Here is a 13,743-nt window from a genome sequence, read left to right as displayed (position 1 = left end):
AGTTAAGGTAAACCATAAAATGTAACTCCCTGTGTACACAATCTCACTTTCCCTCTACTACAAAACTAAGAAATTAAAATACAAAGTATTAGGAAGAAATAAAGAAATTAAAATACAGTAGTTCATATACTCTTAGTCCATATTTCAAAAGTAAGTATGGGATTGTGTTCCACAATCACATCAGTTAGGTGTATTTCAAATTATTCTTTTCTGTAAGTTGTAGATAGCTACATCTTAAATGTTATTGCCCAAACACATTTAAAACAACAGAATTAGGAAATGTTTTAAAGTAATGAAGCAGTATTTGGATTACTTCTCTTAGGACTGTTCCTCATGTACCAGTTTGTGATCTCTGTGCAGGACTGTAATTTCTGAATATGTACTAATACTTTTTCCTTAATAAATAACTAAGGTTTCGAAAACCAGATTTAGAAGATAAAGCAAACTAATTTTGACCATTGTAATAGCAGAAGTTGTAAACAGAAATCCAAACAGCAGTACCTGTCATTTGTGTATAGTGATTGCATAATATTCCACTTTTTTTACTACATATTCACTGCCCTTAACTATTGCGTATATGCATTGATTATACCTCCTTGAAAAAGAAGCTCTTGATACTCTGAAGAATTGAAGAATAGTTCAGCAATATAAGGCTCTTAAATAAGCCACGGTAGCCCAACATGACACTGTTCTCCTGGTATTAACATGCTTCTGCCAACATTAGAAATTTAAAAAGTCATTTGTTTGGTCTCCTTACTGCACCTGCTTAGGGATTACCTCCTGTCCAAGCTCTTTTTCTTTCAAACACTCTACGAAAAGCACAGAGTAGGAGAGCAGTCTCTGCTCTTCCTAGGCAAGCTACCTCCCATTAGGAAGTGTGGCTGCTGACTCTAGTGTTACAGTACAAAACAAGGCACAGTACAGAAATCTAGCAAATATTTGGGAGATGTTACAGTAATAATTTATCACCATAACAATACATTATAAACCTGTGGGATCCACCACAGGTGCAGAAAACTGTTTATACAGCTCTATAAAGATCTACATCTATAAAACTGCAAGCCACACTCAAGAGTCCTTTAAGTCTGACTCTATTTCTTCACTGAAGAGGCTATAAATTTGTAACAAAGAAACTCTAAGTGAAGAAACCAGGAAAAAATTTTGAACAATGTGCAACAATGTGTTCAACATCATGATAAACAATGTACCATGAAAAAGCATTTCATATCTACATTCTCTAAAATACACTATATAATTTTCAAATTTACATACTGATTTGTAAGAAACGTAAAGTGCTATACTCATTAAGAGTATTTATGTATCAACAACAAGGGAAAACACAAGGCAGTAACAAACACAAATCCCTTTCAACATCCAATCTAAAGAAATGAGAGAGACTTCTCTGTTCTTTAGTATAATCAGTTTAGGATTCTCAAGATAGCATTTCATGTACTCTAGCTTCCTCTTTATTCTCATATTCTTCTCCAGGGAGAAATAAGATGACATAGCGTATATAGAGGTAGAGATATTTCATGTCCTTCAATTAAGACAGCTCTGCTCTTCAAGTGAGCAAACTAATTCAGAAAAGTAATCACTATTTGTCTTTCAATATTGTCATCCTCCACTACAGGACACAATATACTGAAATGCAGATACCCTGATTTCTTATGTTTTTTAAGCAGTTAAATCCCTGAGCACGTTCAAACAATTTCCCTCAAGTACACCGAAAAGATATCAAATGTTAAATTACAGCCTTTCATCTTGCAAAAACATTTCAAAACCTTAGACTTAGGTTGCATTCACCCATATCTAAAGCACTGTTTAAAAAAACCTACAATCTGTAAGTCTTTTCACAATTCCCACTTGGCTGGCCTCACTAAATGAAAAAACCCCAAACAAAAACCTCACTGCAGAAACTCAACCCAGTGTGCTTCTCTGAAGAACTGCAGGCAACTGAAAACTATTCCCGTGCTCCTTCTGTGCTGACAGCATTAAATAAATTCTCTTTTATATGGTAAAGGATACAACCAGAAGTTTTAGTCATTTAAAGTTATTATTTGTTTTTCATTATAAAATTAATTTTATTTTAGATCAGTGCAAATTAAACTGCCTCACCTGTTTCCAAGTATACAAATAGGAGCCTCAATTTTGATCAAATATGTTTTTAAATAAGTCATTTAAATGAGAATAAAATCCTTCTCATTTCTCTTTACCTTTACATTAACTGGAATACAAATGCAGGTAAAGAGAGAAACTGAAGACAAGTATTTCAATCACTTGATTGATTTGCTGCATAATGGCAATATCTTTTTCTTTCTACTTTCTAGCCTGAAGTGCGTAAAATCTGTTTATTTTGTATTCTGCAAAATGAGTTTCAATTTCTTGATTAACAAGGGCTGACTAAAAGTAGGTAATGCTTGTAAGCATTGATTCCACTTTTACCAACATATTCCAATAATTAAGTATGTATATTATGATTTGATTTAATAATTTCTTTCTTACTGAAAACTCTTGATTTTTCCAACAGTGATAACTAACCTAATGGTTTTCAATTTCACTTAGGAATTTAAGAATAAACTCCAAAACTGAATTTAGTGATAACTGCAATACTCCAACAGGACAGTGGAATTGCCAAATTATCAAGTACAAAACCAGTATTATACACTGTCCTAGAGAAAACTAGTTGTAATAAATAACTTTACTCTCCAAAGAGACCTTTTGATTCCCATAGCAACAAACCTTATTTACTCTCCTTTTCAACTTACATATAGCCTTCTCAAAAGCCTATGGAACAATACAGACTCCAGTGTCACCTTGCTTTATGCCACTGTCTCACTACAAATAGCTATAATATTATTCAGATGCAAGAATACCTGGGAGAGATAAAAATATGGATGAAAGCCAGCTGGCCCAAACCAAGCAAGATAAAGATAATGACAGTGAGAAGTGGGAAATTGTCAGTGGAGAAAATGCTCAACATGATTTTTCTTCATAAAATGAGTTACAAGTGAGCACACAGGCTTTTTATACACTTTACTGAGAATTTACATCCCTATTAAGTACAGCTGCTATTAAGCTTCAATTACAGTATAGTTACAGTTATTAGTCTGAGGCATTGGATAATAAAAACCCCTCTCTCTTCAAATTAAATGTGTGTAGAGATTTCCAAACTTAAGTCCATCTATACTTGGGACTGAATTCATGCCAGCTAACTGTACATTAAGATGACATTTCATTCAGGAAATGCAATGCCCCAAGCTTCTTGAATAATCAGTGAATTTAGAAGCCTTCTCTCCCCTCTATGTCTCCTTATCTGACTAGACAAGAGTGCTGATATTCTGGATTTTAAAATTTGGTGGAATAAATTAGGATTAACAACTGGATTAACAATTCAGAAGCTCATGAGTGTAGAAGCAAGGGAAGATAGGCTGGATCTACTATTTTATTAAAGATTACTATGTATATGTTGTTACTATGGATACTTCTATAAGTATTGTTGTAAAACTCAATTCTGTAACACTACATTTTGTTTTGTTGAAGGGCAAACGGACACAAGCTGAGAGAAATACAGAAAAGGAAATGCAAGTTCTACCTTGAAAGAAAAATCAAATATCTTATTTTGTTTGGCCCATAATTAAAATTCAAATAAATTTAAACAGAGTGCTATGACTGCATTTATAAACACAACCACAAGTATGAAGATTAACACTAAAGAAGAAAAATCTCTATGGAAATTAATGAAGAGCAGACTGATATAAAGGGACTATGAGTAAATTAAGCCTTGAAATTAGAAATAGGTCTATTGAAGTCCTCAGGTTATTCAATAGCTTCTGCAGAGGAACAGCGGGGACAAAATACTAATTACTTTCAATGTGAAGCACACATTGTTTCCAAACCAAGCAAAAATACTATTTTACTCTGGAGATCAGTTTCGGTTTCTTGTTCTTTTCTCATTATGATCCTGCTTAGGAAACATGGAACTCCGAGACCAGAGTCAGTGGGGAGTTGCTCTATGTTCTTAACGCCACTACCAGCAGAGCCAATACTCTTACTGTATGGGCACAGAAAAGCATAAATGATATCGTCTTTTGATCTTCTGATATGAATTCTCTAGAAACAGATCATGAAACAAGAATTATTAGAATTTAAAGCATTATGAAAATTAATTTGACAGCTCAGTGGTACTTCTAGACCTCCATAATGATTGTGTAATATTACAAAAGATGGACCAATGTTTTGGATACCTTAAAACATTCATTGTTTTCTCTAATAATTAAAACAATCTTTGCATTATAGTTTTTGTGAAGATTGGTTCTGATAATACACATAAAAAGCACATTAAAGTCATAAAGATTAAAAGCTGAAAGCTTTACTCTCAGTAAAGTTGTCATTTTACTGGACCATGCCTAAATGACAAAGGGTTTCTGAATTACTTCTCCAACTGTGAATTGCCATGACTATTAGTCTTAGAAAATGTTTCTGAAGGACTGAAGACTTCATCTTCCAACTCTGTCAAAAGGTGACTTTGCTTTTTCTTGGAAAAGACAACCTTCAATTATCACATTGTAGAGAACCAAATGCATTTGATCTGAGAACTTTGAAGTTTAAAACAAGAAAGTAATTAAAAGGAAAAGAAGAAACAGGGTGCACAATGTAAGAAAGCAATCAGAACAGAAGAAATAAAATAGCAGTGTGTTTATGGAGCAGAGACCAGAGAGGTTGTTTTATACCTCCGCAAGGTCTGAAAAGAGCGCTTGGCTTGTGCTACGTCTCAAAGTATCCCAATAGCTCCTGGGGACAAGGTCCTCTCCTTCTGTTTTAAGAACCTGCAGTTTCAAGAAGCACAATTGTTTGAAAAACAAAAAACAATGGAACAATAATTTATAAACTTTAAAATATTTTCTAGCTGATCTTGAAAATCAGGGCTTGGTTCTCTTGCTTCTAAACAGTGACATTTTACCAGTTACATGACCCTTTGTAAATGAAAGGAACATTGGTCTGTTACAGCTATTTCCCTAATGTTCTTGGCTGCACCAAAAGTATCACTGACTCCACGTTCTCAAACAAAATAAATTCAAGAAAGCAGAAGTGAAAATATTTACTACAAGTGCATATCAAAATGGCCATTTAAACTCAGCATTTTGCCAGTGTTTTTTTCTATCAACTCTGGTTTTCCAGAAAATATTAATTCATATACCTATAAAATTATTTTTTTCATTAAATAAAAATATCACCATATAATTAGTTATATAAAATAATCTAATATTTATGATGACATCATTGCACCAACAAAGAAAGGCAAAAACAAGCCTAGTAAGTTCAACTGTAACATACTTATCAGGAAAACACTATCCACGTCTGATGATCAAACTTACCTTGTCGTGAGAATGAACACCACATTCTCTTATGCATACAATTCTATAATTATCTATTTTAAATATTCACTGAATTTGTTCTCTTACTGGAGTTACTTTAGTCAATTGAATTAGTACTTCTGGCTGTGCACATTTCATTTCCATTACATGCATCACATCACAGTTATCATGTTCTGGTTGGCATTTGGCCAGTGAAAGCACTCATGCAGTACATGCCAAAGCAGTCTCAGACACAAATGCAGTATGCACCAGAACATGACTTGAATTAACCTACGCAAATGAAAATACCAAAATATTTAACTCATTTAAAACATCACCATATGCTTTTTATGGCCTATGGACCTCAACACATTTTAAAAAAATAGAACTGATTTGTCAGATGAACTGAGGAGAAGGGCCTTGTGCATGAGGCAGCATGTTGGACTATCCCAGACATTTCAGGGTTGCATCTCCTTGGAACCTGGGTATCTTCAATTCCTCAGGACATCCAGGAAAACAAAAGACTGCTACACTTCTTGTTTCAGTAGAAGAAATAGAACCCCAAAATATCTGGGGTTCTATTTTTTGGAGATGAGGGATTTACTGAATTCCTATACACCTGGGTCTCCTTTGCATGGAGATCTCCATTCAGACAGTAGGAGGGCAAAAGATATGGCACACACCTGGGCAGTATCTTGATAAAGGGCTTGACATGGCTCAGTCTAGAAGATTATTTTTTTACCGAATCTGAAAATTACATAAGTAGAATACCTAACTAGCTTGGTTTCAGTTTGAAACAGGAGAAAGCATGGGAATATGGCAATCACTGTCCAGCAAGTTTTGCTGCAGTAAAGCCTGATCTGAAATCTGTTGAATCGTAAGGCCTTGCATATTCTACTTCATTTTTCTCACATCATTGCAGTCTGCATATCATGTCAACTGCACATTTTAATTCAACAGACTTCCTTCCTGCATATTGCTCCAATTGTAGGTGCCAATTTCACAAGAAATAAATCTGTGCATTTCTATGAATAATTATATAAGAAAACAGATTTTAAAATTGGAATTTCACAATTCATCTAATTCTCCTGCATCCGATCCCCTCACTTGGAATATTGCAATAATGCCCCAACAAGATGAATTCTTCTATTTCAACATAAAATTTGTCTGTTTTTTAAAAACTATTTTACTTCTGCCATGATCCAGAAATTAATCAGATCATGATGAAGACATTAAAAACATCAGAAGATCTCTTTCTGCTTCTCTTTTTCAGCCCTCAAAAATTATTGTAAAGAAGTTTACTGTCACCTAAGTAATACAGGGAATCCCTTCCTAGTTCAGCACTGAAAGTTCGTATGTATTTGTTCTGTAGGTGAAGCATAAAAATAGGAAAGCTCTCTTCAGGTTTCTTTTTGGAGGGCAATAAAGAGGTGAAGGATTCAACTGACTAATTATTCACACTACACAAAATGAAAGAAAGAGATGGATCAAATGACTCACGCAGGATGACTTAATTTCACACATTAATTAAAAATATGTCTACAGTTCATTGAAATGTATTTGTACTTTCCCTTAAAAATACTGTTTCCTCCATTTCATATAAATAGAGAGCAATCTTTCCTCCTGATAGGCTTGCCTGTTCAGCATGCATGCAGCAATCTTTTATGCAAGTCAAGATTCCTTACATTTTTACTGATTAGCAGAAATAATTTACTTAATGAAAAAGATAAATACAATAGACTTTCTTATAGCATAATATTTCATCTCACTGGTGAAGACTGCATCAATTGAAAATAATTAGAGTACATACACTGTTAGTAGGAGTATGATATCCATAAAGTTGAAGACGCTGACATACAGCAAAAATGGGCCAAGCCAAGTATCACATGTCAGAGTGAAGACAAAAGAAGGGGGAAAAAAAGACAACAGAATAGGTTAAGACAAGCAAACCTTTACTTTATACATATTATTATTTTTGTTTGTTTATTTGTTTTTAATGTGACAGTGAAGAAAAAAATGGTTTATTTTCAGTCTTACTCTTCAAATTTTCAAAAGAGAAGTATAGGTTTTTAGAGATTACCCTCAGGGCTTATGTGCCAATTTGTCATCTGTACGTTCTCCAAAAGCTCTTCCTTTAGGTATAAGTTTCCTTTGTTCAAAATAAATAGTCTCTGAGAGATTCAACAACAGACCTACAGTTTTGAAAAGCTGAGCAGGATAGGTCTCTCTGGGTGGGAAGAAAAAAGTCCTTTTTTTCTCAGGGAAGGTTTAAAAAGTAATAATTTTTGAAAATCATACCTCCTGTGGTTTCAGGGACAAAGAACTGAGACTGAGCATTGATGTTGACAAAAGTATAATGGACACTGAGAAGCTGTGATGATATGTCAAAATATTTCTTATAATAAGGAATTTTTTCCATAAACATGCAAATTGCAAAGGAACATAGGTTTGTTTTTTTTTTTTTCTGCTCTCTGCTTGGCAGAGATTTGTCCCTGATATTTACTTTCCAACAGTAAAAGAAGCACCTGTTGCTGCTGCCATCCCTCAGACAAACCACCACAGACTCATTTCTTTCTGACTTACCTTTTTATTTGTTTGCACAAAATGCAAATTTGACATTATGTGAGTACCCAATATTCCACAAAAAATTATTCAGATTAATATATTTTGCATTGGTCGTAATAATTATTTAGTAAGAATTTAAATTTGAATATAAAATCTAAGTTCAGTTGTAACATTTCATAATCTATTTTAAAACTACTGTGTGGATAACAAGCACCAGGATCAGAAGGTCTACATGGACAGCTTCAGTTAGTTCTGAAAGCAAATGTGTAACTTGGTCTTCCCCCTGAGATCTCTCACTGTTAGAGACAGTAACACTGGCTCATTACTACTCACTTTCCCCTAGATTTCCAAGCTCCAAATGGAATCAATTCTACTGTCATAACATCTACTATAGTATTTAAACACTAATTTTTTCTTCCTATAAACCACTTACTCTTTTTTCCCAGTAACTACAGTTTAGGCTAAATACTGCTTTTTTTCTACATGTGAAGTTATGCCTATTCTTCTAACAATATGAATTTAGTGACCAGTGAAATATACACACACATAATTTTGTACTACATCAAAAAAAAAACTACCAGATGCAACTTTTTGGATTTTACTTACCAGCATTGCACGTTTTTCTTCATCTCCTCTTTTTTCTCTCTTCTCATTTTTTTTCCTGAAGATTTCTTGGAGCTAAAAACCAAACCATTTTGTTCACATTTAGTGTTCAGCCTGTTTTCACATACATAACAATATCCTTCATCATAAGGAACATTACAAACAGTATTAAAATGCAGTTCTTTACTGAAATATCAGAGTCTCATGATGCTTTATTGCTCATACTCATGCCTTCACGTTCCTTCTGTGACTTAAACCACCACACAGAAAGGGAAAAAGGAAATCTTTTTTTCCACAAAGTAAGGGTAACAATTCTACTTGCGAGCACAATACCAAGAATGTCCTATTTAGCCAATCTCGCCAATATAAAAAGGGGAAGTTCCACCCTTTTCACCACCTCCAGGCACATCCTTTCGTGTCAGGTTCTAATTAATGTCTCTGTGGTTATGTAGTCAGCTGGATCAATCTTTTTTTTCACATTAGTTTCCAACCTGATCAGTTCTTACTCCTGCTGGCACAAGGGAGGGGTAGAAACACCTGGTGGGGGTGAAACATTCCCCTTCAGCAGCAACAAACTACTACTCAAGAGTAATTTATCAAGTACCCTTTCGTTTCAAGTCTGTTCAAAGAATACCTTCAGGTCTTGTAAAATACCCCTTTCACAACTATCTCAACATGAAGAGCTTTAAACATGACTTCTGAGAAAACCTCAAATACAAGATTTCAAACATACAGATTCTTAAGCATATTTATTTTTGTAAAGTCTTCAGAGCAAGAAATGGGTTGTACTTATCTTTCTCTGCAAGTATCTGTTTTATTTAGGTATTTTTATTTACAGTAATACCAATTAATGTTCCCAAACCATTAGAAAAAGGTCTCAGAGTGTTTAGCAATAAAGTATTAACTGCGATACTATCTAGGTCTCTACTGGACCTTCAGCTTTTAAAAAAATTCATGTGAAAATATCATACTGTCTCATGTAGCATATGTTATCCTCTAACTGGGCTGGAAAAGGAATAAACCCTGATCTAAGAAACTTGCCCAACCTAGAATATGGTATTTTCAGAACCAAACACCTTGGCATACAGACACAATTGTGGCAGTTCTTTCAAAGGAGCAATTTTACCTACCATAAGTCTGGTAAAACCTCATAATGTAAAGGCATGTACACAGAGCTCCACAGGGATTGAAATGTGAAACAAAAAGTGTGTGTGATACATTTTGCAAGAAAAATTTCCAAACTAAATTTCAGGATATCTTTATTTCAGAGAAGGCAAAGGGATCAGCAAGATTTACTGCAGGGGTATGGCAACATTGAAATGAAAGAATTCAATGTTTAGTGATTAATTAGCAAACACATTTATAAACAACATTTTATGAATTACCAAAACTGACCACTGAGTTCTGGAATCTCCTATCAGGCAAATACAGACCAGAATATTTTGTGCATTACAATACCTATTTTTAAATATGGGATAAATTTACAGACCTTGGTAAATTTTTTCAATTTTTTTTTTTGCAAACCTACAGGTGCAAGTTACTACAACTTATGCCAACAAGGAAAGAGTCTTGATAGGATAGAGTACTACAGAGTTTGCAACCCAGAACAATGCAAAGAAAAAAGTTAAATGAACAGAGAGAAACAGAAAGAAAATCCCTTGTGAAAAGTGAAATGACAAGCCATCAAGCAGGAGAGAAGAGTGGCAGTAATTGAAAAACCAAAAAAGATCAGTAAAAAGCAAGGCATCCTTGAATGTATTTCCCCTGCCACAGAAGGCAAAAGAAGTAGGATTCTGTTGCATGCATTATTAAAGCCTTGCTAAACTTCTGGAAATGGATCTTTTGTTCAGAAAGAGTGCTATAGGATACCAGTGACTGAAAGAAAGTGAATGCAAAAAGGGTCTAGGAGTACTTTCATAGGAACATTGTTTGAAACAGGATAATGAGATTGACTGCTGAAGGCAGCAAAACCAAGATCTCCAGTAACAAGGCAACACAATCCTTCTGTTCCCTGACCTCACCCCTACGACATAAGCAAAGAGGAAATCACAAATACCATGAAATTAGTTTACAAAAACAATACAGCTGTCATCAGAAAAATAAGGCCTTTTTCAACTCTTCACTACACACTGTCTCCTCAAGAATCATATAACGTGATCCTCAAACAAAGCTCTTCAAAGTCTCTTTTGCAATAGCTGCTTGTAATTGACAGATAAATATTTTGCAAATGTTGGAGTAGTTCATATGCCAACTTTTGAACAGTCTCCTTTCAGGCACACAGGATATGATACATTATATTCAAGCAAGGTGAGTAAAGATGCCAAATGTATGTTCTGGGGCCAGTTCTATAATAGCTGCAGTATCACTGAATCAAATTCTATTTTCATATATACTTTCATTACACAAAATTCTATCTACCTATCTATTCTTTTTCACTTCAGATCTCATATTCTGACTTAAGGGTTCCGATTTAATTTTTGAAGGATCACTGACATCTAATGAAGCAGAGTTGCACTCAAGTTTGAGCCATACAAATTTGTTAAATACAATAATCCCCTACAATGAGTAGGTGACAGTATACCTAATGTTTAAAAATTCTACTTTCTTTCTTTTATCCACCAAGTCTGCTAACAAAAATAAGGAGAAACTAGTCAGGGATCATGACAGAGAACAAATACATAGCAGGATGTGAAGAGGACTATAAAGGCATAGTTAGAAAGAAATGTTAGTTAAATATTGCCCTTGTTTCCCACTTTATATGCTTATTTTATTTCAGTTTTATCATCAGTTTCTGAAAGACAAAGCCTCTTACTTCAATTTTCTCCCATTTAGCTGTTGTAATGGAAGCTCTTTTTTATATCAGAACAAACTTGTCAGTTTATCCATCACATTCTGTTACACTGAATCATGAAAGATGCTTGCTTTTTCTTCTTCTTCCTCTATTTCTTCCTTTTGTTAATTAATCCAATGATTGCTGGTTTTCCTCCAACTGGAGAAGATGCTTATGAAGAATTAGCCCTTACAAGGATGTGTACATTTAATAACAGAGTACAAAAAAAGTTGAGTATGCCACAATTTGCAAGTGGTGTCACCTTCCAAAAAATATTTGGATTTTAAGTTCAGCATGTTAAGGAGAGTTTTCTCCATATTTCTATTTTCTTAAGGTTAGCATAGTTTATTTGAATCAATTAAGAAACCTCACACAGGAAACTAGGGTGTCTTTATTTTAAATAAATTGGGGCCGAACACTTAAATAAATTCCATGTGTCTGTTTCACCCTTGGTATTTTGTTCCATCTTTTTCAATATGGCACTGGGCTTTTTCTCATCTGTACTCACTGTATTTCTTCAAAAGCTCAACTACACAAAAATGTGTGGAGATAAAATGTATGTCTTTTGCACAAATATATTTTTCCAATATCTGATTCAATTCTTATAAATGTTGTATTGCATTAATCATCTGTACTTGTTCAGTAGAAAATTAAGGCCTTGTTTAGTCTTCAGAAAGCTTGCCTATACCATAAAATTTTAAATTTCAATTTCTAAAGAAATGTCAAAACATATATTCACCATAACTGAGTGCTTCAGTGTAATCTCAGACAGCTGCTGCCAATGGACACCAACAATTTAGAGATCTCTGGTTTATGGTGCACATTTTTAGCATAAAGCCACACAGTTATCCTAAACTCAGAAGCCCTAACTTTGAGTAGTCAATTTTCTGCATTTCCTTTTTTTTTAATGATCATTTATTTAGAATGGCATTAATTATTCCTCCCATTTCTTTTGAAATCAGAAAATAAATTAAATGAACATAAATCTAAAATAGCCCTCGTTACTGCAAGATCATTCTCCTGAACTTGGTGTATCTTATTACCTGAAAATTTATGAAGTATTGAAATTTTAATTTGAATTATTATTGAATTTAATATTGAAAATTTATCACTATAAAAATGAATATCGAGTGGACAATTTAGGATTTTCAAAGATTTTCCCTCAAGTGCCAAATTATTCTTCATTCTCAAATCTCACCAACTTGTGAATTTTTCTTTTGAAGTCTGGGCTTTTAAAAACTGTTTACATTTCTAACCTGAAAAAAACAAACTCTGCTCAAATAAGATGGATTTACAGAACTGCTTTTTCCAAGCCATTAGAGTAAAGCTCTAATCTGAAAAATACTTTCATTCAAATTAGTAATGTAACAAAACCTTGGATGCAACCAAACTCCTGCTAAGTTCTAGGTATCCTGCCATGTGTTCCAAAGCACATGGAAATCATTCAGGTCAAAGTCAGTTTCCTCTTCAGGAATATTCTCTGTAAAAAGAAGTCACTGAACCCCACCTTAGCAAATTGCTTCAGCATATGGATTTAGGGGCTAAATTAGATATATGAACAGTATGTTTTATTTCATTACAGATCTTGTCCAAAACAGATGATGGTGTCACATTAGGTCAGTCAATATTTTTGGGTCACTTGTGATTATCAGCAGAATGAACAGCAAAGTGAGGTGATCATTAGAGCAATTAAATAACTCTGCTAACCATTAAAACATTTCTATTACTTTAATAGCCTATCTATGACTTACAGTAGCAATTAGAAGATACAGAATAAAAACTAGAATTAAGCTTCAAAAATAATTATATACAAGACTCCTGTGCACTCTAAGAAGGAGCTTCTATTTTCAGTTCACATTTTAAGAACTCTTTATACTAAATCAGGCAAATAACTACATTCAGTGAAGAATAGTAGATTATAACCTCATGACTACTGACATCACATTAGTTTCAAGATTACATCAAAAACTGCAAATATACATACCACTAAGAATTCCTTTTTGTCCACCATTTCATTGCCATCAGTATCAAACATGTTGAAAGCAATTCGAAAACCTGCATGTGGCTCTGCCAAAAAAATGCCAAACATTCAATTATTTATTTTCTTGGAAAGAAAACAAGTATAATACTCTAAGAAATTATTTGGTGTTCCTTCATAAAAGCCAGAACCTCAACTAATTTAAATCAGGATGTTTGTGTACATACTAAATGCAAATCATAACATCTGTAAAACAGTACAACCCATTTTATTCAAACAGAAGGCATGCTCACAAAAGTAGAAATAGAACATGAAATATTCAAGAATAATATAAAAGAGTGTTAGTTCATGGATAGAGTCCATTTTATATTGCTAACAGAAATATGTAGAAAATAAATTTTCTATGAAAACAC

The 13,743-nt window shown here is 33.8% G+C and overlaps 1 protein-coding gene across 6 annotated transcripts in view; it reads right to left on the bottom strand.

Annotated features, from left to right (window-relative positions):
* MICU3 (mitochondrial calcium uptake family member 3) overlaps positions 1 to 13,743 on the bottom strand; it is a 51,550-nt gene that overhangs the window by 16,421 nt on the left and 21,386 nt on the right. For 2 of the 6 annotated variants that reach the window (XM_059470046.1, XM_059470044.1), the window contains exons 6-9: positions 13,337 to 13,419; positions 8,526 to 8,597; positions 7,165 to 7,203; positions 4,731 to 4,826 (exon numbers count right to left, since the gene is read on the bottom strand). In XM_059470046.1, the coding sequence (XP_059326029.1) occupies positions 4,731 to 4,826; positions 7,165 to 7,203; positions 8,526 to 8,597; positions 13,337 to 13,419 (290 nt within the window). The remainder of the gene's footprint in view (positions 1 to 4,730; positions 4,827 to 7,164; positions 7,204 to 8,525; positions 8,598 to 13,336; positions 13,420 to 13,743) is intronic. The other 4 variants (XM_059470047.1, XM_059470045.1, XM_059470048.1 and 1 more) reach the window with 3 other exon arrangements.

Source organism: Ammospiza nelsoni, chromosome 4 (genome assembly GCF_027579445.1).
Source record: "Ammospiza nelsoni isolate bAmmNel1 chromosome 4, bAmmNel1.pri, whole genome shotgun sequence".
Taxonomy (NCBI): domain Eukaryota; kingdom Metazoa; phylum Chordata; class Aves; order Passeriformes; family Passerellidae; genus Ammospiza; species Ammospiza nelsoni.
Note: the sequence above shows the minus strand (reverse complement) of the source record. Positions and strands in the feature narration are given on the sequence as shown.